Source organism: Carassius gibelio, chromosome A23 (genome assembly GCF_023724105.1).
Source record: "Carassius gibelio isolate Cgi1373 ecotype wild population from Czech Republic chromosome A23, carGib1.2-hapl.c, whole genome shotgun sequence".
NCBI classification, from domain to species: Eukaryota; Metazoa; Chordata; class Actinopteri; order Cypriniformes; family Cyprinidae; genus Carassius; species Carassius gibelio.
In genome coordinates this window covers 18,702,794-18,724,810 of record NC_068393.1, presented here as the reverse complement: position 1 = coordinate 18,724,810, position 22,017 = coordinate 18,702,794, and the positions used below count along the sequence as shown (strand labels likewise).

General features: G+C 37.7%; 2 protein-coding genes across 4 annotated transcripts in view; one reads left to right on the top strand and one right to left on the bottom strand.

The window, feature by feature from the left end:
• Nucleotides 1-8,768: 8,768 nt before the first annotated feature.
• On the bottom strand, nt 8,769-11,283 carry LOC127944429 (CCN family member 1). The gene is made up of 5 exons (XM_052540342.1): nt 11,106-11,283; nt 10,619-10,832; nt 10,120-10,464; nt 9,837-10,033; nt 8,769-9,755 (listed from the first exon to the last, which is right to left on the bottom strand). The coding sequence occupies exons 1-5, from the start codon at nt 11,151-11,153 to the stop codon at nt 9,453-9,455; spliced, it is 1,107 nt and encodes a 368-aa protein (XP_052396302.1). The 5' UTR covers nt 11,154-11,283; the 3' UTR covers nt 8,769-9,452.
• A 1,258-nt stretch (nt 11,284-12,541) lies between these two features.
• Nucleotides 12,542-22,017, top strand: part of ddah1 (dimethylarginine dimethylaminohydrolase 1) — a 47,757-nt gene continuing 38,281 nt past the window's right edge. Inside the window, exon 1 of one of the 3 annotated variants that reach the window (XM_052540344.1) lies at nt 12,542-12,687. Coding sequence is in view for 1 of the 3 variants with exons in the window: in XM_052540343.1 (XP_052396303.1) it covers nt 18,550-18,834 (285 nt within the window). In the remaining 2 variants the exon portion in view is untranslated. The other 2 variants (XM_052540343.1, XM_052540345.1) reach the window with 2 other exon arrangements.

The window sequence follows — 22,017 nt, the reverse complement described above, 5'->3', positions numbered from 1 at the left end:
TAAATGTTAGAAATATCACTAAATTATTAATGATAATATTTTATGTAAAGAAAATTTTTATTTTTCATAATTTTGACTATTTTTGAATAGTTTTCAGGACAATTAAGCATTTTCACCCCAAATTTTTATTGTCATTTTTTTTCTAATTCATTGTTTATTTATTAACTTTATTTTATTTTACTATTATTTATTCAAATAATATATTTATAATATATTTTCCAATTTGGCATAAAAAAAATTCTTCTTTAAATATTTTTTAAGAACAATTTAATCAAAATACTGAGAAATTTTTGTAATTGCTAAATGTATTTATTTATTTGATAAATATTAGATTTATTAAAACAATGTATTATTTATTAGAAATTATGTATACTATTTTGCATGCATATTTTTCTGTAATTTTGCTTGAAACTAGAAATTTTTAGTAATTTTTTTTTTTTTTTTTTTTAAGATTTTTTAAAATAATATGATAGGACATAACAACATGACAACATACTGTAAGTCGCCTCGGATAAAAGCGTCTGCCCAAATGCATTTTTAAATTGCTTTCATTTAATTTTTTAATTTTTTAATTTTTAATTTAATTTAATTTAATTTAATTTAATTTAATTTAATTTAATTTAATTTAATTTAATTTAATTTAGCATAAGGTCCTTTTTTGTGTTTTAAATCATTTTGAGCAACAGTTTTCCTGACTGTTAAGCATATTTACCCTCCATTCTTCATTTACTTTTAGACTTCACCCAAATAAAGCAAAGGTTATCATCTTCAGAAATGAAGTTTCAGTGTAATGTAGTCTGTAAATCTCGATCTTTCTGAGGTTTGGGGCGTTTGTTGGTTGGTTGTTTGGTGTGGATTTGTCCCGTGAGGTTTGGCTCTGTGTTTTGGCCGGAGAACAGAACGAGCTTCTGAGCGTCTGAGAATCTGCTCTTGGAAATGCCCGGCTCTCGTGATCGAACGCTGAGAAATCCCTGGTTTACGAGGCTCTCGGCTGATGTCATGTGAGAGATGTCGAAGCTGTTTCTGATTCAGACTGAACCAGTCTCCAGCTGTGAGCCTGATTTAACCTCAATCTGGCTTTTATGGAGCCAAAACATGAGCCATGATGTCATGGAGCGTCAACTCGGACCATGATGTTGAATATTCATAAAATAATCCCAATGAATCAGCTTTAATAACCCCGCTCCTGTTATACTGAAATGTTGTAATGCTGCTGCAAATGTGTGCATGTTGAGCATGTGTCAAACTGATCGAAAGTGACTTTTTAACTTTCTAAAATCCTTAAAAATAAAATGCATCACAGTTTTCACAAACATATTGTGCAGCACAACTGTGTTCAACATTGATGATAATCAGAAATGTTTCTTGAGCAGTAAATCATCATATTATTCTGATTTCTGAAGATCATGTGACACTGAAGACTGGAGGAGTGATGCTGAAAATACAAATTTGATCGCAGAAATAAATTACACTTTAACACTGATTCACACAGAAAACAGATGTTTTAAATTTTAATAATATTTCACAATATTATAGATGCACACAGCTGAAATATGACCTGCTCATGTTTCATCCACAAGCTAAAGGAGGAAAAAAAAGAAAACATTTGAATTAATTCAGTGTTAGATGTTATTAATGCTAAAAAAAATTATATAAAAAAAAATATTTTCAATAATACTTTATTAAAAAATGGTAGCAATCACTGATTTTAATTATTTATTCAATGTTAAACGTATTGAAAATAAAAAAGATAATAGACATATTAAAAATAATATATTACCAGTTATAATATTATGCATAATTACCTTTTTTAGGTTTACATTTTTTATTTTTTTATTAACTGATAATAATTTGACAATTTTCATAGCAATTAAGCAAATTTAATTTTAATTTTTTTTATTTATTTTTGGTTTTTTAATATATATTTAATGTTAGATGTATTAAAATAATCTATTGTTAATTATAAATTGTTAATTTAATATAAATTATTTATTATTTATTTCATTTTAAATGTTCAATATTGACTTTCTATTTTTTTATTAACTGATAATAATTTGTCAATTTTCATAGCAATTAAGCAAATTTAATTTTAAAATTATTTATTTATGTTTGGTTTTATATATATATATATTTAATGTTAGATGTATTAAAATAATGTATTGTTAATTACAAATTGTTAATTTTATATACATCATTTATTATTTATTTCATTTTAAATGTTCAATATTGACTTTTTATCACAATTACTTACCCTATTTTTTAGTTTTTTTTCCCCAAGTAATCCCTTTTCAGATGTATTATTTATTCATTTATTTATTTATTTAGTTAAATATTTTTTTTCTTTAACTCAATATTTATTTATATATTTACATAAATATAATTTATACAAATGTAGTTAAATCTTATTTTAATACTTTGTTTTTAAAAATAAAAACAATAAACTTTTCCACAGATCTCCTAGAATCCCCTTGTTAGATGTGTTTTCAAATCAAATGTATCTATTTGATTATTTAATTTATTATTTATTCACATAAAAATTGTATTATATATTTGTTTAAACCAATTCTTTATTTTAACCAAATTTAATTTGTCTTATTTTCATTCTTTTTTTTTTACATTTTACCCTGCTTTTTTCTAAACTTTTCCACTGACCCCCTTGCATCATGTTAGATTTATTATTTATACATTCATTTTAAGTAGCTAAAATATTTTTATTAAAAATAAAAATAAATAATAAAAAAATAAAAATAAAAATAAATAATATCATTTATGTATTAGTTTTAACCATATCTGTAGTGTTTTAATATTGATTAAAATAAAAATATATGAATGCATTTATTTAAATTAATTTATTTTGATAAAATGTAGTAATTTATTATTTATTTTAATATATATTTATTTTAATCTAATTATTTTAGTTATTTATTTTTTTTATTATTATTTTATTATTATTATTTACAGCATACATTTTCCTCCCCTTCCAGATCGTTCCATTGTTGTCCAGTGTGTTGCATCACCGAACGTCTCCAGAACGTCATGTTCCCTCGCAGAACCACGTTCAGAAGCTCTTGTGCATGTGGCGAAGAAGCCAAAAGTGTTCAGGACACTCAGGTAGATGACGGGAACAAAACAAAGAGGTTTCAGTGAACATCACCAGCAAAACTGAAGAAATAATGATGTTTTCTCAAGGTCCTGGAGGAGCTGATGATGGTAGAAGGATATGTGGAGACGATAAGTCTGACATTTCACCTCATGGTTCCAATGCTGGACTTCCAGAAGATTGTGAAGATAGTGCAAAGCATGAAAAAGAAGAACACCCAAAAGTCAGAGTTCATCATGCGAACGCTCAGATTCAAGTCAAATCGAAGGCCAGGAAAATGCTGATGTTTATTCCAGTGGAAGTGAAGATCAGGTTAATGTGTGAAAGCGTAAGGAGACAGACGTCCTAATGTTTATCTGACGTTAGCGCTCCTGTTATCCAGCAGATAAGGCTTCAGATAAAGACTAAAGCAATAATCGTTGCTGTGGTGACAGACTGTTTTGGGGACTGATATGTTTTGAGCGCTGATAACTTGACACGTCATTGTGTTCATGGAGACGGACAAACGCAGAAACAATCCTCGTAGAGCTCACGCTGTGGTTAGACTCAGAAAACGAGGGGAAAACAGTCTGGTATCATTGACATCTATTTTCTGTCATGTTTTCTTTTGAGGACGGTTTTTTTTATGTCACGGTTCTTTTAATAAACGTCTGGATCTCTTTGTGAGTGACGCCAGTTCTGAGTCTCTTTACTTGTTTTTTGTGCACACAAATGGAAATGTAGCATTGCATCAGTGTCTCATAATTGGATGCTCTGCAGTGAATGGGTGCCGTCAGAATGAGAGTCCAAACAGTTGATATTCCATTCACATCCATTGCTGAGTCTGCGATGCAATGCTAGTAGATTGTCAGCTAATTTTCATTTTTGGGGGTTTTAAATTCCTTCAGATATGAGTATGTTACATCGTTGTTCTCTTTATCTTTATCTTTTTTTTCTTAGTGTCTATAATTGCAGAGATTGTGGGATTGTGAGATAAATGCTTATTGCATACAGTATGTACTCATATGTTGCATATTATATACACTCATATTAAAAAATATTATGTGAAACAATAATGCACTAACTGTTGTTTACCAATCCTTACAGAATGATCAGAATAATTCCCCTTCAGAATAAGACCTGGAACATTTAGTTTGCCTGTATGTTGGCTGTAATGTGTTTAGTGTATTTGAGGACACGAGTTGGTAGAGTTCAAGTGTTTTCTATCTCTAACACAATGTGTTTTCACCAGATGGGTATTTTTAAAACACCGAGAGAGTGTTCTGCCATTCATGCATGAGATTAAGCAGTTTAATGCTGAAACGCTCACCGCAAACAGGAAGTACAACACAGCAGTGTCGCTGCGATAAGGACATTCTGACCTCGTGTTATTATTGAGAGAACAGAGCCGTTACCACCATAGACAATGACAGGGGTTATAATTCTCCCCAATAATTAAAAATAACCGAATTGTTAGGATGACAAAAAAAAAAAAGGTTTGAAAGTTAAATTTTTAGGTCGCTCTTCCTCATTGGTCTAAACACTCGTCAATCTCAAATTGCTGGCCAATCAAATCAAAGTAGGCGGAGTTTACCGTTCACAGCGCGAATTCCATCGCAAAGTGTTCGTTTTAATGTTAAACGTTTCATATTCTGCAACTGTTATATAATAGAAATGTAAAGCTAACATCAGTTTTATCCAGTGATACAAACTACTAGGCTTTTGTTCGACTGAATGTGATGAGACACGAATCGTTTCAACTAAGAGTGAATGTGTGCATGTTTTAAAATATAATTTGCAAAGAGTTCAAAATGATTGCTTTCCGTGTAAAATTAGACTGTTCTGTTTCGCTATGCTTCGTTAAAGAAAAACAAAGTCTCCCCAGTGTTGAAGGCATGTTCAGGTCTTGGTCTGTGCTGATGCTGGTTTCGCTGGTTAACTGATTGATTGATCGGTTGAATCTGGTTTAGCAGAATAATTAACCACATCCTCGGTGACAAACAGGCTGTGTTTTGTCTTCTAGTATGCTGGGTCCTGAAAAGTTGCCTGCTTTAATTCAGACCAGAGATTTGTGTTGTTTTAGCGTAAACATGTATATTTGTGAGCGTGTATTTGCTAGCAGAACGCTACGATCTTGACATGGCATCGCTGCAAAGAATCCCAAACAAACATGGCTTGTTTGAATCACGAGACGCTTTGAGAAGTTTCGCGGTCTTCACAATCAACATTTAGATTTAGTTTCTCAAAGATGTGGTTTGGACTTTGCATTGTGTGTAATTGCATTTTAATGAGTCACGATTGGTCCTGATGCCCACATAACCACTGCACGCGGAGGGACAGGTGCATGCTGGGAAAGACTTCTTTAGACCAGTTTGATCGTCGTTATCAGTGGTCTTTGTCCGACCATCAACATTACTAGATTTGATTGTTCTGATTAGGTTATTAGTTAAATCATCCTTAGAAACTAAAAACTCTTCAGCAAATGCATTATCTGTTCAGGATGATTTAGTAGATGCAAAGTAACTCTCTGGCAAAGTGACTTGAGTCCAGTGGTTTTTATGTGTGTGTGTGTGTGTGTGTGTCTTCACAGTGCATGGCTGTCATTCTAACAACATCCCATAATGATCTACTATCATTGACCTAGATATTTTGCATGCGTTTCTCTGAAAGCCTTTGCTCTTTGATTGCACTGGAGAATATCAGTCATGAACTGGTTGTATATTGTTTGGCAATCAGCTTGTGTTCTTGCCCAATAGGAGCACGGTCTTTGCAGCTGCTCCTCTTCTGTGTGTTTTAGTCCTGGTGTTCAGAACTAACCTATGATCATCATCTCATACTCATAAAAACTGACGAACTGATCTACATTACAGCTTATTCTGACTGAGTTAAGTGCATTTGGTTTTGCGTGCAGGTAATCGACTTAACTTGCGTCTAAGTGACTTCCTTCGCAGATTTGAAAAGTTTGTTTATAGTAAAGAAAATATACTATACTCAATTATAAAAAGCACTTATTAGATATTAAAATGAATACTTGCTATATATATTTGTTGTAATTGCTATAAAAATCAAAGCCGTATGTCAAACTAAGTTATGTTCCAAATTTGAAGTTGATATAAAAAAAAAAAAATGTTATACCAAAAATAACCACCGGGTGACACTCAGACTGAATATTTTAATGCATTTTCCTGTCAAATATTTATCAATTTCTCTCACAATAATACTTCTATCACAAAATAACCACCAAATATGCAAACTTAAGACTTCAGGCTTTTCAAAGTATATGCATTTAGTCAAAATCAGAAGTTTTTATGATAAAATATTTTAGTAAATTTTGACATATTACACTTAACACTGCCCACTAGGGGAGGAACCTGATAAAATAAATTAAAGCACCATTTCTATGATTATGTAAAGTGTGATTTCAAAATGGTTTTCATATGATGAATTTTGACTTTTAAGCTTTAAGTTTATACCAAATTTAGGATGGTAGGTTAATGTCATTATTTTATCACTATAAACACAAATTTGTTACCAAAACAACCAACTATTTGGATTTCAGATGTTTATTTTAGTCATTGTAGTGTGCATGAGACTAGCCAGGTTTGCCAAAATTGGCAGGGCTGTAGTTGTTATGAGCATTTTTCATGTCACTGTGGAGTTGAATGCATGTGTTTTCTGTTCCTGGAGTTAAAGAAAACACCCAGGGACCATCTCAACCTGGCTCTCGAATGCTTTTCCACAGAAAGCAGCACTAAGGCTTTATTTCCCCATCAAAGAGTGCTTTGTTTGAGCAGATAAACAGACGTTTATGCCTCCTCGGACTCGCCGCTGACGCCTTCTCTGGAGCGTGGGCTGATTTTCGTTAAGTTCATCATTAGCGCTTATGTAACGCTGTCTGCGGCATGTCGTCATTGCTTACATCCAGCGCCTGTGTGAGATGAGGTGTATGTCATGGTTAGTTAAGCACACTAATAGTAACTATTCCCCATCCGATGCTTTTGGCAGCATGTCTCACACACCCGTTTACATCACTACATGAGCGTTTCTTAATCAAGCTATTCATCATTTTACACGATCAGATCAGATGCACCATTTTGACCCGGTGGGCCATAAAACAGATGAAAAAGTCCATCATATGCACATTAAAGAAGGGACACGAGCCAAATCTAGATATCAGGGACTCGGACAAGTGAGCAACACCCTAGCAACACACTTAAAACAACTCAAAACACCACAGCAACCACAAAACAAAGCTTGAATAACATTGCATCATGGCAGTAAGTTTTGCACTCGTATTATCTTTAGAAAATGTTGTTGACTTTTTGCCTTTTTTTTAGCAAACAATTGCTTTATAAGACATCAAAGATATAAAACTGCTATTAGCTCACGCTGTTTTGGAAATATTTCAAGAGTTAGAAAGATATGACATGATTAGTACATTTTTGGGTGGACTGTCACTTTAAAACGGAACAGCAGCTCCTTATTTGGCCACTAGGGGTCATCAGTTAGATGACAGACGCAAATGAGGAACACCACTGAAGAGGACAAGAGACAGGATTTAAACATTTTATTCCTGCTAAATAGACATAAATACACGAAAATGGTGCGTGTAGTTTTGCTGAAACGGTTTCATTCCTATCGGATGTCAAAATTAAGAGTGGGAAAAAACATAACAAATGGCTCTGCATTCATGATGCCTAGTGGAAGACCTTTAAAATGACCTGATGGTTTTCATTTAATTTGACTATAACAGTGTTATCTGTGTTGTTTATATGTGTTTTTGAAATTTTATTCCCTTTTTCAGAAGCTAAACTGATGCTGGTTTTGTCCACAGTGTCATATCACAAGGAAACGTCTGGATCACAGTTCTACTCCAATTGAAACCACTTTTTCCTGCCTTAAAGGCCTCTGTGGTGTGATATAACCATCCATGTGTGTTCCCATCATCCGTTGGGATGTCATAAAGCCTCTAGAATCTCTGTTCTTTTTAGAAATGGTGTATTTTTAGCAGGATGGCCCAAACCGAACAAGCTGCTTCCAGATATTTTCCAACATCTGCCGACCATCAGCCCATCTGCATTCCTCAGCTGGATTCCTTCACCTGGATCAAACCTCACTGGAGATATATCATTCCGGGCTGAAGGAGGGATCAGAGACGAGGAAGATGGACAGATGCCATGCAGATCTGTTCTTCATAATGCGTGATTGTGGAGCTAAAGGTCTCCGATTGAAGATAAGATCCATAATCATTAAACCCATGTGCAACAAGTAAACCAGTCGTTTGGTGAGAAGTTGTCTAACAAATGAAACCATAATACGGCTCCTCATCTCCCCTGTGATTCCCAATGTTTTAGTTCTGTGCTTTTTGCTCTAAAAACTCCTGTAAACACCGACTGAAACTCCGTTTGGAAAAGCACTCAAGATTCCGGGCACAGCTCCACGCTCTCCGCTATTGCTGCGTCTCTTAATTGTTTTCTTAAAGAAACCAAATGAACGAGCGGCTCAGGTTTTATTATAGGAAGCAAGTCAAGTCTTACAGTTTCCCAGTAGCCTTCCATTCAACAGAGACAAGCGAGAGAAACTTCCAGAACTGCTGTTATATAACCAGCCCTTCATTCTTAACGTCGAAAGATTGCGTCTCATGAATGACCTGTGTTTTATGAACATTCAAGAACACAACTCGAGGTGATTCGTTCATAAATAAATCTTTTATTTGTAACATATAAAATTAGATCATAGATAATTTGTACACTTTATTCCAGTATTACGTTGTTCAAATAAAAGAGCTACATTTGCGATAAATAATATTAATAACAATAATAAAACATTCATTCAAACTTTAAGTCCGTTTTTTAATCATGTCGTGGATTTCTCTAGCTGCCAAACAATGAGGATGTATTCACCCGCATTATAGGAGGGGGATATTACATGGAAAACTCAACCTTGACCAGGTTCATAGTCTACCAGTTGTACGTTATGCATGTGCATATCTACAATTGGGAACATACACAGATACAAGTCTACAGTTTGGGTCATGTTTTGTATTTAGACATCAAGATATACATCAGGAATTGTAATATTAACAACTGCATCTTTACATCTTTACAGGTTGCTCCATAACGAAGCTATAAAACATAGCGCTCCATTATGGAGCGAGCATTTCTTGAAACGCTGACGCGGCCTCAGCAAACAGTGCACTTCAAAGTCCCCGTAATGTAAGTCCGTAATTCCGTGGGAATCTAGTTACAACAGGAGATGGTAGTTGATTGGCTGGTGGATGGGCCCCCTGATTGCGCAGCTGGGCTGCCATTGGTCGACGCTTGTGACGCGCTCCCAGTCACGCAAGGGTCGAGGTGGGATTCCCTGCTGGCGATCAGTCTCTGAACTTGTGGATGTCGTTGAAGAGTCTGTAGAAAGGGTAGGTGGCGTCATTGCCATTGCCGCAGTTGTAGGTGCACTTGCAGGACTCGATCATCATGACGTTCTTGTTGAAGGTGTCGCCATCCTCGCAGCGGAATTTGACACGGATGGTGCGGGTCTGCTGTGGACTGCAGCAGCGGCCATCCACGCATGAGCCACAGTATCTGACGCGGTACTTCTTCAGACTGGAGCATCCGGCGTAGGAGAACTTCACCGGCTGCGTGGACTTCTTGATCCGGTTGCATTTCTTTCCCTTCTGTTGAGAGTACACAAGATAAGTTAGATGCATTCAAATTACATGATGCAATGCATTTGTCTTTGCAGGGATGTTGCATACCTTGAGGCTGGTGTATTGCGATTGGCTGCATGGACGGACTTCGCAGATCCTGGTCTCTTTAACCAACTTGCATTCGTTGTTGTCGTTGGTTATCCTGGTGGAGATTCCAGTGCCGCAGGTCTTGGAGCACTGGGACCAGGGAGTGGTCTGCACGATGCACTTCTCAAACTGGCGGGATTCCGGCTGCGATCGGAATGCTGCAAATAAACAGAGCGCTGTTTTAAACTCTGATCGTATACAAATCAGACATGCATGCTTATATCCAATGCATCTTTGATCTTACCAGGCAAGGATTTGAGTCCGGCCTTGATGATGGAGATGAACTCGTTCTTGCTGGTGAGGTCGCTCTCAGAATCGTCGACCGTTGGATCGTTGCCAGACAGCTTCTTGGCAGATTCCCTAGTCTTCCCATCATCGCAGACCCATTCTTCGCAGCACTGACCTGGCACTTTGACCAGCCTGGGGTTGGCGCAGCCCAACGTGGGCAGGGAGAGCTCTTGCGGGCAAAGCGGGATGCAGCCCACTGCCCCGTCGATGCAAGTGCACTGGTGCTTGCAGTTGGGCTGGAAGCTCTCTCCGTTCTGGTAGATCCTGCTGTTGTACTCGCAAGGTCTGCCCTCAGATTTGGCTGTAGGAAAGAAGGAAAGGTTTGAGCATTCCAACAGAAGAGATTCAAACATCCAGCTTATTGTTTTCTTCCTTCCACTTAGACCCCCGCCCCCCTTCCAATCCACACATGGTCTCCATTCGGTGTCTTTTGCAAAGCATAATGAGAAACATACCTCGGCAGATGCCTCTGGTGGCCCCATGGATGGCCCCGAAGTTGCACTCCAGCCCCTTGGTGTGGTCGCACGGCTCGGTCTTGCTGCAGTCTTCGTTCAGCTGTCTGGCACACACTTTGCAGCAGCCGCAGCCGTCTGAGACCAGACTGACTCCAGGCGTGCATTTGGGAAGCTCTAGCGGGCACGAGCATGTGGCTGGGCAGCTGGAGAAGACCTGAGCAGAAAAAACCACTAGACTTTAGTGGCTTTCAAGTCACTTTAAAACAAAGATCAAACTAAAATGTAGAAGTTTAAGACCAAGAACAACTCTAAGCTGTATAACCGAGGGGATCTAGCACCTAAATGGATAATTTATAATACAGTGCTCAAAAACTAATCCTCCAGTGAAAACGCCCCCTGGATGATCAATAATCCTATGTATATACGCTCCTGTATCTGTATCAAACACAACTTCTATAATAAGCATATGAGTAATATAATAACTTACCACACACAACTGTGCAATAAGGATGACGATAACAGCCCAAGCAAACATCTTCGCTTCTCTGTGTAGCTACTGTAGATTTCTTGAATCAAGCGAACAATTCCTCGGTGTAAGTCCTCGTGTGCGCGTCGCGTTCTCGGTTTATCTCGGTGCGTCTGAAGGCGCAGCGCTCTGAGAGTGAAGACGCGCGCAGCTCCGCTTTTATACTGTAGCGGAGCCCTGACGTCACCATCGCTGAACTGTTCCAAAGTTATGCGAGGAATGTTTCTTGGCGCGTTTTCCATCCGAGCTAAGCACCACCCTGTCTAACTTTCTTTTCTCTCTCTCTCTCAAATGAATTTTCCCCTTTCACTGAAAACATTTTTTACTTAAAACGATCCCCTCGAAGGAAGACAAAACACGTAGCCTGTGTGATTTTAAAAAGCAGTGTTTTAACACTGAATCACGCGTTATTATTTACGCGTAAATAAACAAACGCGAATATAATTTCCGTCCAACTATCTGTGTCTAGTTTATAAATAATAATAATAATAATAAAGCAGAAGCTTCTTTACACGTTGGAATGTGTTAGAACGATACTGGTTTCAATAACTCTAGTATCAAGTATTTATGAATTAACTTTACGCAAACGCAAAATGGAAACGTGGAGAGCACAGAGAGAAATATGGGAGGGGGGGGGGTGTATTATTTCACTAACAGCATGCTTACTAACTCTTTTATTTTGCCTAACGTCATGTCAAAGATTAGCGTTATTACTCGTCACTGAAATATGTCGGAGCCCCCGGGGGTCTATTAATAGAGTTATGAGTTCAAGCGCGTCAACCATAAATTATTCCGAAGGACGCGCGCGGTCGCTTATCCAGATCAGCTATGCGCTTTTTGTGGAGTTTTATTAGTTTCCAAACACTCAAACTTTCGATTTAGAGGTAGAACTGTTTGGAAACCTTCTGTGCCATCACGCATCTTAAATGCAGTATTCTGTGCGCGTTTGGAGACGTTGTAAACGCATACTTTACGGCTTCTATTTTTGGCTCGGCTCGCTCCTCTCTCTTGACTCAACAGCTCTAAGCGCTTCCAGATGTGGAGCCTGATTCCAGACGTAACAATATTACCATATTTGGTCTGGGCAGTAGCCTGCATTATTAACATTTCTGCTGGAGTTATCCAACCACAAAGCATTCCTGACAGCTTAAAGATCCCTAAATACGCTCTCCGTGGAGGAAATTCCTCCAGCTAATTTAATATTCATGCAGTCTGTCCATCACACAGTGGAAGAAAAAAATACAACAGGCATCCAGTTTTCCATACGAGATGTAAAAAAGGAAAAACTGTTCATGTTTTTTTTTTTTTGTTTTTTTTTACTGTTTTTGTCTAAGATTCCAAATGGCATTCCTCCGGAATTCAGAGATTAGAAGTCTTTGGATACACACAAACCAAACTGAGAGTAAGGGAATGCACAATATTGTCCTGACAGCACTTAATAGTTCTTTCCACAGACTCACAGAGAGCAGAAGCGTCTGGACACGGAGATGTCCAGATGAAGAACCTTTACCACCTGGATTGAGGACTTCTGGAGACGTGGCAGGTATGTTTGACTTCTGCATCTTCATGGACCATTACAGTGTGTGTGCAATCAAACAAATGATGAGAGCACTGTTATCATCACTGGTTGTCAGGTTTGTGTAGGTGACTGGTGTATGAAGAGTTTTCTGAAGTTTGCTGAGCTCTGAAAACCTGTGTTTTTTTCCATATTACGACACTAGATGGTAATGTGGTGTACTGTCAATGTACTGAAGTTTGATCTGCAGTCTTTACCATGACTTCACCATGCTAAACATTAATAAATAATTGCATTTATGCATGATAATATTTGAATTAATCAACTTTGAATTAAGCAGTGCTGGAAAAACCTGTGTTTTAGAGCAAGTGACTGGCTTGTTGACCTTCTTGCATCATCTGAGCTGGTTTGGATTGAACATGGTGTTGTGTTTTGCTCGTGAATGACCAGCCAGAAACCAGTTAGTATCCAAACGCTGCTAGCCGTTTAAGCCGTATATAGCTGATGCATGTAGCTTGGAAAGTGTGTAAACTTGCATCCTGCCATATTTGTTCATTCTGAGCCAATCACCTGAGATGTAGCTGCTGGAAAATGACATCATGATAATGCTAATAGGATGCATGCATTCCCAAACCCTTCACTAGTAGTGACTATCCAGAGCTGTGGCACCAAATAATTGTTTTGCCAAATACATTGCTGTTTCTGAATGCCTTTTGTTGTGCTGGAATGCTGTACTTGTTAATAGTGCTTGTGCTTATTCAGGCCAACCTAGTATAAGCAAACCTACATGGAAAACAGATTGACAGACAGAGAATGTTTCTGACTGGCTAATAAAAGGTGAGCCACTTCTCTGATTTCAGTTTCAGTGAAGATGTTTTTTTTACATGAGGCATTCTTTAGATTTTTTCCTCCAGAGTTCTGGGTGTTTACTAGGCCAGCATTTTCTGTGTGGTTACCAGAACATTGCTAGGTGGTTGCAAAGGTGTTCTGAAAGGCTGGAAAATTAACATACTGTACGATGCTAGGTGCTAGGTGGCTACTAAAGGCTTACGTATTGGGGCCAGTGCATATAAAGTTATATAAGTCTCTATTTCCTCAATAGTAGTCTACATTCTGCTTTTCCCAGTGCGAGCGATTGAGGTCAGCTGAAGTGTCTCCCCTGGAGAGAGTGAGAGTAGAGTCTGTCCAGTGAGAAAGTGAACTCACGAAGTCTTGACATCTGTTCCCGCACATGCCGTTCAGAAAGCATTCTCCATCTCTCCTGATGAGAGGGGCGCGGGGCTTTTAGGAAACAGTGCAGTCATTGTGCTCCAGTGGAGTCAGCCCTCATTTTTCTATTCTGGAATCACACGTCCAAGAACCATGTTGTAATGGTAAACATAATATTTTCCAGTGGGCTTCACTTTCTTCCAGGGCTTTGGAAGCGGTGGTCTGGCAGCGTGTATTGATTAGGAACGCGTTACATGAGTGGCTTAAACCCTTCAATCCCACTCCCCTTCGAGGAGAGTTTCTTTATTATGTAACACTCTACAGATGAGCGGCAGCTCTGCGTGTGTTTATCTTATCATGGTGTGACACCTCCAGTGTGGAAGTTGTCTGCTGTTAAACCTCTTACACAATTCATCCCGTCCTTCCAGAGTGATATTAGAGAGATGCCTTTGGTTTTTCCTGTCATAGTTCACTGAGACTATGCAATGTCATTTCCTTGCTAAAAATCACAGAAATATCTGTGCACTCTTTCTCCCAGGATTGCAAATTACTAGTTGGCTAAATGGCATTTGTTCTGGAAGCCTTGAAAACCTTCTGCTATGATGCAGTGGGTGGTTTCTAGCTCATAAGGGGTCTGATATGCTAAATACTATGAAACCTTCTGGGGTGTTAACTAGGCGGTTGCTGAAGGTTGCTGAAATCCTAAAAGTAGGGTTTTCTGGTTGGTTTTATTCATTTAGAAGTTTGCAAAGGTGTTCTGAAATGCTAAATACATCTACTTTTTAATAACAGTGCTTAGAAACAATAGTAATCATGATGAGGTTGTAATTTTCCCCTCATGCTGAAGTTTAACAGTCTACACTGGATACACAGATAAATATTTCAGCCATGACGTGTGCTTCCGCCGACTGTAAGGAGAAGGTGTTTATGCCGTGGGATCTGAGCTGTTTAAAGTCTGGGAGTCTGGACCGTTTGATTTGTGAAGAGGGTTTTGTTCAGGAAAGCTGCTAAGGATCATTTCAGTATAAAGTCATGTCACACTCTGTATAACCTAATAAAATCACATAAAGCTGATCGTGAGATGATGCTGAATAGCTGGTTGATTATATTGCTTACAGTGTTTAACTATAGATACCATGAGACCATACCAGACATGTTTGAGATGCTGCTCGGTAGGTTCTGGAACAGTAAGGATTGGTTTAAGGTGCAGAGGTTCGTCTCAGCGGATGTTGTATAATGTTCACGCAGAGAGCGCCGTTATAGAATGTGTTTAGCCCCGAAAACCAGTCCCAAAAGGTCTTTGAAGCTCAAAGTTCATTCATCTTTTACGGCCTTCCAAGCTGTGTGCCAGGTGCGCTAGGACCTGCTCGCCTTTACTCAACCCGCATATTTCCTCTCCGAGGGGAAAGCCGGAGGAATGGAAAAACGGAGCACAGGGATGGAAGGGGGGAACGGAATGAGAGGATGGAATGTGGGGCTCCGGGAATGTTTAGACCGGTCTGGATAATTGAGTGGATTTGGAACAAGAAAAGACAAACTTTGTTCCTGGGGTGTGCAGGAATGTACTCAAGGATGTCTGGAGAATGATTCCAGCCGCACTCGATGGAAAGATGGAAAGACGGAGGAATGTGTATAGAAAGAGGAATTCCATCCGTGCAAAACAAACAGCGTGACCTGAGCTCTGAAAACCTTTCTATTGATTCCGGTTCCATTGATTGTGAAGTTTAATATTTAATAATAAATACTTCATATTATCGATTTGACTGCACTGACGCTATCAGATGAAAACAAAACCTAAACAGAATTGAGCTGAATAATGACATTATGGTGTTCTATTAGCAAGGTTCTCTCAAAGTCACAAACTAACGTTCTTCCAGTAGTGTTAATAGAACATTTGTTTAAGTTATCGTGTCTTTAATAATAAAAGCATTCTTTATAAATAACACTTTCATGTTCTGAAATATTTTTATTTAGTAAACATTCATTCCAAACTCCAGTGATCACATTCCGAACTCCCGAACTGATTCAAATGATTCACACTTCGAACTCCCAAACTGATTCAAATGATTCACACTCCGAACTCCCAAACTTACTCAACCCAGACAGCATCCCCAAACTGACTCAAATGATTCGCGATCCCCAAACTGACTCAAATGATTCGCGAACCCGCTTCGAACTCCCAAACTGACTCAAATGATTCGCGAGGCCGATTCGAACTCCCGAACTGACTCAAATGATTCGCGAACCCGCTTCGAACTCCCGAACTGTCTCAAATGATTCGCAATCCCCAAACTGACTCAAATGATTAGCGAACCCGCTTCGAACTCCCAAACTGACTCAAATGATTCGCGAACCCGCTTCGAACTCCCGAACTGACTCAAATGATTCGCGATCCCCAAACTGACTCAAATGATTAGCGAACCCGCTTCGAACTCCCGAACTGACTCAAATGATTCGCGATCCCCAAACTGACTCAAATGATTAGCGAACCCGCTTCGAACTCCCGAACTGACTCAAATGATTCGCGATCCCCAAACTGACTCAAATGATTCGCGATCCCGCTCCGAACTCCCGAACTGACTCAAATGATTCGCGATCCCCAAACTGACTCAATTGATTCGCGAACCCGCTCCGATCTTCCGTACTGATTCAAATGATTCACGCTCCAAACTCCTAAACTGACTCAAATGATTCGCGATCCCCAGACTGATTTAAACGATTCGCGGGGCCAGCTCTGGATTGCTTTATGATGATTTGTCCTAAATGTGGGCTGGATCTGGTCCAGTAACATTTTCTGGATTTATCTGGGTCAGCTCACACACACACACATATATATATGTGTATATATATATATATATATATATATATATATATATATATATATATATATATATATATATATATATATATATATATATATATATATATTGTTATGTGTTATGTTATACTTTATGTTATATGTTGTTATGTTATATGTTGTTATGTTATGTGTTGTGTTGTGTTATGTTATACGTTATGTTATGTTATGTTATATGTTATATTTTATATGTTATGTTATGTTATACGTTATGTTATATGTTATGTTATGTTATATGTTCTGTTGTGTTGTGTTGTGTTGTGTTGTGTTATGTTATGGACAGATACACTTTAATTGGGTTTTATTTTGAGTTTTGAATGCGTTATAGAGACATTCTCTAAAGCCTTGCAGTGTTGCATGGAATCATTAAAAGTGAGAGGCATCAACATCGGTTTATGTGAATGCGGACAGGAAGTAGAACAGTTATTATTTCATGTGCACCACAGATCTAATTGTTATATCAAGTGCACAATTTAGTGAACCGAGGGAACAAATTAGTAAATCATGTGCTCAATTAACTTTTTTTCTTGTATTTTTTTTTTATGTCATGTCATGTGCATAATCTAAAGAACATTTTTTTCTATTATAAAGAACCTTTTGTGTAATTGAAATGTTCCATTGCTGTTAAATGGAACCAAAGACGCCAATAAAAGAGTGTGTTTTTCATGATTATTTATTTTTGTGCAATGTATATTTCAAAGGTCTGATGGTTTTGTTTAATCCATGCAGGTGTCTGTCTTTTGGTGGCGGTCACTGGCAGTGTGTCAGTAGCTATAGATATGACACTAATGATTGAAACGAATGAGATGTTCAGTCATGACCTCAGACTGTCAGACAGATGGTCAGTTCTTCATGGGATCTCTCAGGAATTTCCTGTGGCATTAAATGGCTATATAAGGACTACAGTGCTTGAAGTACATCCTGTAGTCCTTATTTAGCAGCCTATGTATTTTAAAAAAACACATCAGTGCCGAAATACATATTTTAGTTATGACTGTACTGTATGACTCTTCAAGTCATTTGAACCACAGACTTTAGTTCATTCATACTGTAAATACAAAACCACTGCTCTTTACAAAAAGGAACACACTCAATCATTTAGGGTTTTTTAAAAAGGAAGAGGTCTATACTGCACTGGTTAAGAATCAATGTCATTTACAAGGTTTTAAAAAGTGCTGTTTGATCAAAACTTTGTTAAAACTTCTGTCAGACCCAATTTTATTGATATTTCTCGTTTTCAATGTCATAAGTGATGAAAAGTTAAATGGCACCATTTTATAGGCCTCTAAAAAAAGTAACTTTTAACTAAAGTAGCTTATTGTTTGAATATTTACTCACCTTTTTAAAATCAAAATAAAATTGAGAAATGTGAAGCTTAATAATTAGACAAAAACAATGACAAAAATAAATTTGAGACTATACACAAAACAACCTTTTTTCCCCTTCTTTTTTTAAATATTATTTAAATATAGCGTTTTCATCTATATTTTTAAAAGGGGAAGTTTTATTATTTTTATTATTATTATGAAATGCATTATTGTTATATTATATTATATACAGTCTTGTTAAATACAAATACAAAGAAACATATTTCATAATTGGTGCATTTTGTTTTTTCGATTAACAATCTGTTATCACATTGGTGCGCGTCGCGTCGGGCGCGTCCTTGACGTCATCAGCGCGCAGTTGTCGCCCTTTCAGAGCTCGAGCCGAGCGTAAGTAGAACCACAACGAGGAACATCAACAAACAAACAGAATAACAAACAAACAGTCCAGTGGTAAACACAAAGCGGAGGGTTCGGAGCGAGATCGCGCATTTGGAGATGATGTCCGGATTCGGCAGATTTACGCACGCGGTGGTTCGCGCGGTCCCTCGGTCTCTGGCCAAAGAAGCGCTCCGGACCGGCTGTCTGGAGGTGGACCTGCTCAAAGCGCAGGAGGAACATGACAAATACGTGTCGGTTCTGAAGCACCGGCTCGGGCTCGAGGTGCTGGAGCTGCCCGCGGACGAGGCGTTGCCGGACTGCGTGTTCGTGGAGGACGCGGCGGTGGTGTGCGGAGACACGGCGCTCATCACCAGACCCGGAGCCGAGAGCAGAAGGAAGGAGGTACAGGACAGAATAGAAACACGTCAGTGGGTTATCATGCATCGCGCGCTTGATCCAGACGCGCACGAGCATAACATTAACTTACGCATTTAAAAGTGATTGTTTTGAAGAATCTTTCTCAGATTGTCATGCATTTTCAACAAACCATCCAACTAGAGTGAGCAAAGTTTTGGTTTCCTATGCTTGAGGTCAAGGGTCATTCAAGTAACCACTATCAGGCTTTATATATGAATAGTGTACTATATTTAAATTCTTTACAAAATAATAATTCATGAATGATTGCACACACTATTAATTCATTATCATTACACATCATATCTTGTGTTTTCAGAATGATAGATTTGTTTTAATAATAAAATAAAATAACAATAGTAATACATTTGCATTTAAAAATGCTGTTGCTGGTGCCTTTATATTTATGGAATGGTGTTTTGTGATCTAAATAGTCTTTTTTGGGTTCGTGTCAGGCCATGCATCCAGCTCAGTGGAAACTGGTTTGACTGATGCATGTGTGCATCTATGTAGATCAGAACTGTCATCAAATATATCATCAAGCAAGCATTTTAATAGAGTTAGATATGACTTTTAATGCAGTAAAATCACTAAATGATTTGTACCATGTGATTTGGTGTATGCATAGTGATTAGTACACATCTTACCCTATATCAATCAGTAATTTGGTAAAGGACTTTGTGCAAACATTAATCCAGTTGAAGCTGAAAAATCATTTTTTAGGTGCGCGGTCAGCAGCTGTGTGCACTCAACTGCATGCAGTAAAAGATTAGTTTTTTCACAAGAAAGGGTTAACAGACCAGCTCATCGCTGTCATTCATCATCATCATCAATACATCATAATCTAATCGGGATATGAAGATTGTGCATTAAAGCATTTGTGCTCAGGCAGCATCCTGTTGAGAGAGATTTAAAGTTAACTTTTGCCTTTCGTGATGTAAAATCAATTCGATATGCCTCGCTGTGTGGATGTTATTTTAGTCAGTGCAGATACAATTTGGGTACAATTGTTCAGTTTGTGAGGGATTTGTGTGTTCAGACTGCAATACATTGACAATACGTCTTTGCACAAATTTCCATGTCCATAGTAATCTAAAACATTTCAGTGTTTTTGCCTTTTTTGTGGTTTGCTTAGCTGCTGTTGCTAAGATGTTGCTAGAATTGCTAATGCGTTTTCTTGCTAATGCGTTTGGAACAGTTGCTTGTTCTGTTGGATCTTTCAATGTTTCATTGGATGAATGTTGGTCTCATTTTCATTAGCATCCAAATGGATTTGGTTTTTATCTGAATGTATGAATCAAATGTGCGTTTTAAAAACATAGTTTTAATGTATCCATAAAGACTTTGCAGGTGTACATTTTATTAGTTAAAGCTTTCCCTGGAAACTGAACCCATGAGCCTGGTGTTACTAGTGCCAGTAGTTTGAGACATCACGCTAAAGGTTTTGGTTTATGAAGGTCTGTTTTCTCTCTCTCTCTCTCTCAGTTTTAAGATCTGTTGCACTTGACTGATTGTTTAAATATTTCTTGATGTTTACAAAGCCGAGAAGCCTTATTACAAACATCTAACAGTACTAAATTACAATGTGTGTGTCATCCTGCAGCAAACACCCCAAACACTTCAAACCAGTCCAGACTAGTTATGCATTGGCAAATCATTGCTCTCAGGCCTATACGTGTGGTTGTTTTTCTCAGGTGAGCCCTAATTGGTTTCGCAGTAACGTTTGGGAAATTCAGGGCTTGTTGCATCACTGCGTTATTTAGGTCAGACTCAAATCGTTGTCATTGTAAATGCTCAATTCATGGAAAACATCAAGTTACATAAGAGCTGCTGGGAAGTGGTAGGACACTAAAGCAGTAAGACCTACTTTCATTGTAATGACTGTATCGCCCGTGGCTTTGCTGAAATGTATATCTGAATAAACACCGCAGACGCATCTCTGCTTCAACACACAAGTGTTTGGCAGCGTTTCTTTAAGCAAACATTGTGTGTGTCCTTGTATAAGACTTTTGGATCAAGTTATTTAGGTCATGGCAGTCTCTGAATGCAGTTTGGACGAAATTTAGGACACATTGGTGGGCACAACAAGGGTTGAATCTCTTAAATCTCGCAGCTGTAGCTTGAAGAGCATTTTTTGGCCTTCACATGCCGTAGCTAAGCAAAGTGCACAGTTTGATGTTTATAAAACTGCCTGAAAACAGGAGGTTTGGATTGTGTGTCAGATGTAAAACTGTTGCCATGTGAGCAGCGGTTGAAAGTCTTTTATCAAACCATCCAACCTTTGGCTTCTGGGAGTTTGTAGTTAGATATTAACTATGCTTTGGTCATTTATACTCATGAATTTCCCAAACGGCTGTTTTAGAGTGATTTTACCTTGGTTAACAGGTGATCTGAGTCCCTAAAACCCCTTTCATTATAGTAAACTTAAGATCTAATTAAATCTGAGACCGTCAAAACCAATAACTATAAACAAAGACTGAAAAAGAAATGGTGATGAAAACCAAAATATGAAATTCCATGGATGAATGTAGTAATGCACTATGTTGTAGAGTGAGGAAAAAAATAGGGTTGGAGCCAAACTACACAGGGCTAAATATGACTTTAGAAAGATGGCAGCATCATTATATTATTTTTACTCAGAGATTGGTAGCTTTATTAGTAAAATCTGTTGACTTTCTCAACCTTTGTTGCATTATATTCCAACAGTGATGGGTCAAAAATGGGGAAAAGCCACCTTTTGACTTTTTTCCCCAAAGTTTGCATGCCTGTAACTCAAGAAGTATTACAGATATCTTAATATCCTTTTATTAATTTGGTTCTTAACCAACTTTTCTTTTAGTATCTCATATTTTAAACACCTATGTAGTTCATCTGCTGAGATATTGGGATCTCAGTGTTGCTTCAAGAGTAAGTTTGCATACAGCTGATACTAAAACAATTGCATGGAAAATGACTTTCTGAATGGCATTAATATTCTCTTATAAGTTTTCATGCCTGTAACTCAAGAATTATTGTATTGTTTACAGTGTACACGCACATATATAACACATTCTTGCTCTTTTTGTCCAGTACTTCTTTGTCGCTATACCATGTAAATAGTGTGTTTTTTAAAGATTGCACTGTATACACATCATCAGCTCAGTCTTGTCAGCCATTATACCAAAGTAAACC

Bases quoted from the DNA above. Each gene is read 5' to 3' on its own strand.
- LOC127944429 (XM_052540342.1), bottom strand. From the start codon at position 11,153: ATGTTTGCTTGGGCTGTTATCGTCATCCTTATTGCACAGTTGTGTGTG. The intron at 10,833-11,105 runs GTAAGTTATTAT...TTTTCTGCTCAG, and splicing joins TTATTGCACAGTTGTGTGTG to GTCTTCTCCAGCTGCCCAGC. The intron at 9,756-9,836 runs GTATGCAACATC...TACTCTCAACAG, and splicing joins CGCAATACACCAGCCTCAAG to AAGGGAAAGAAATGCAACCG.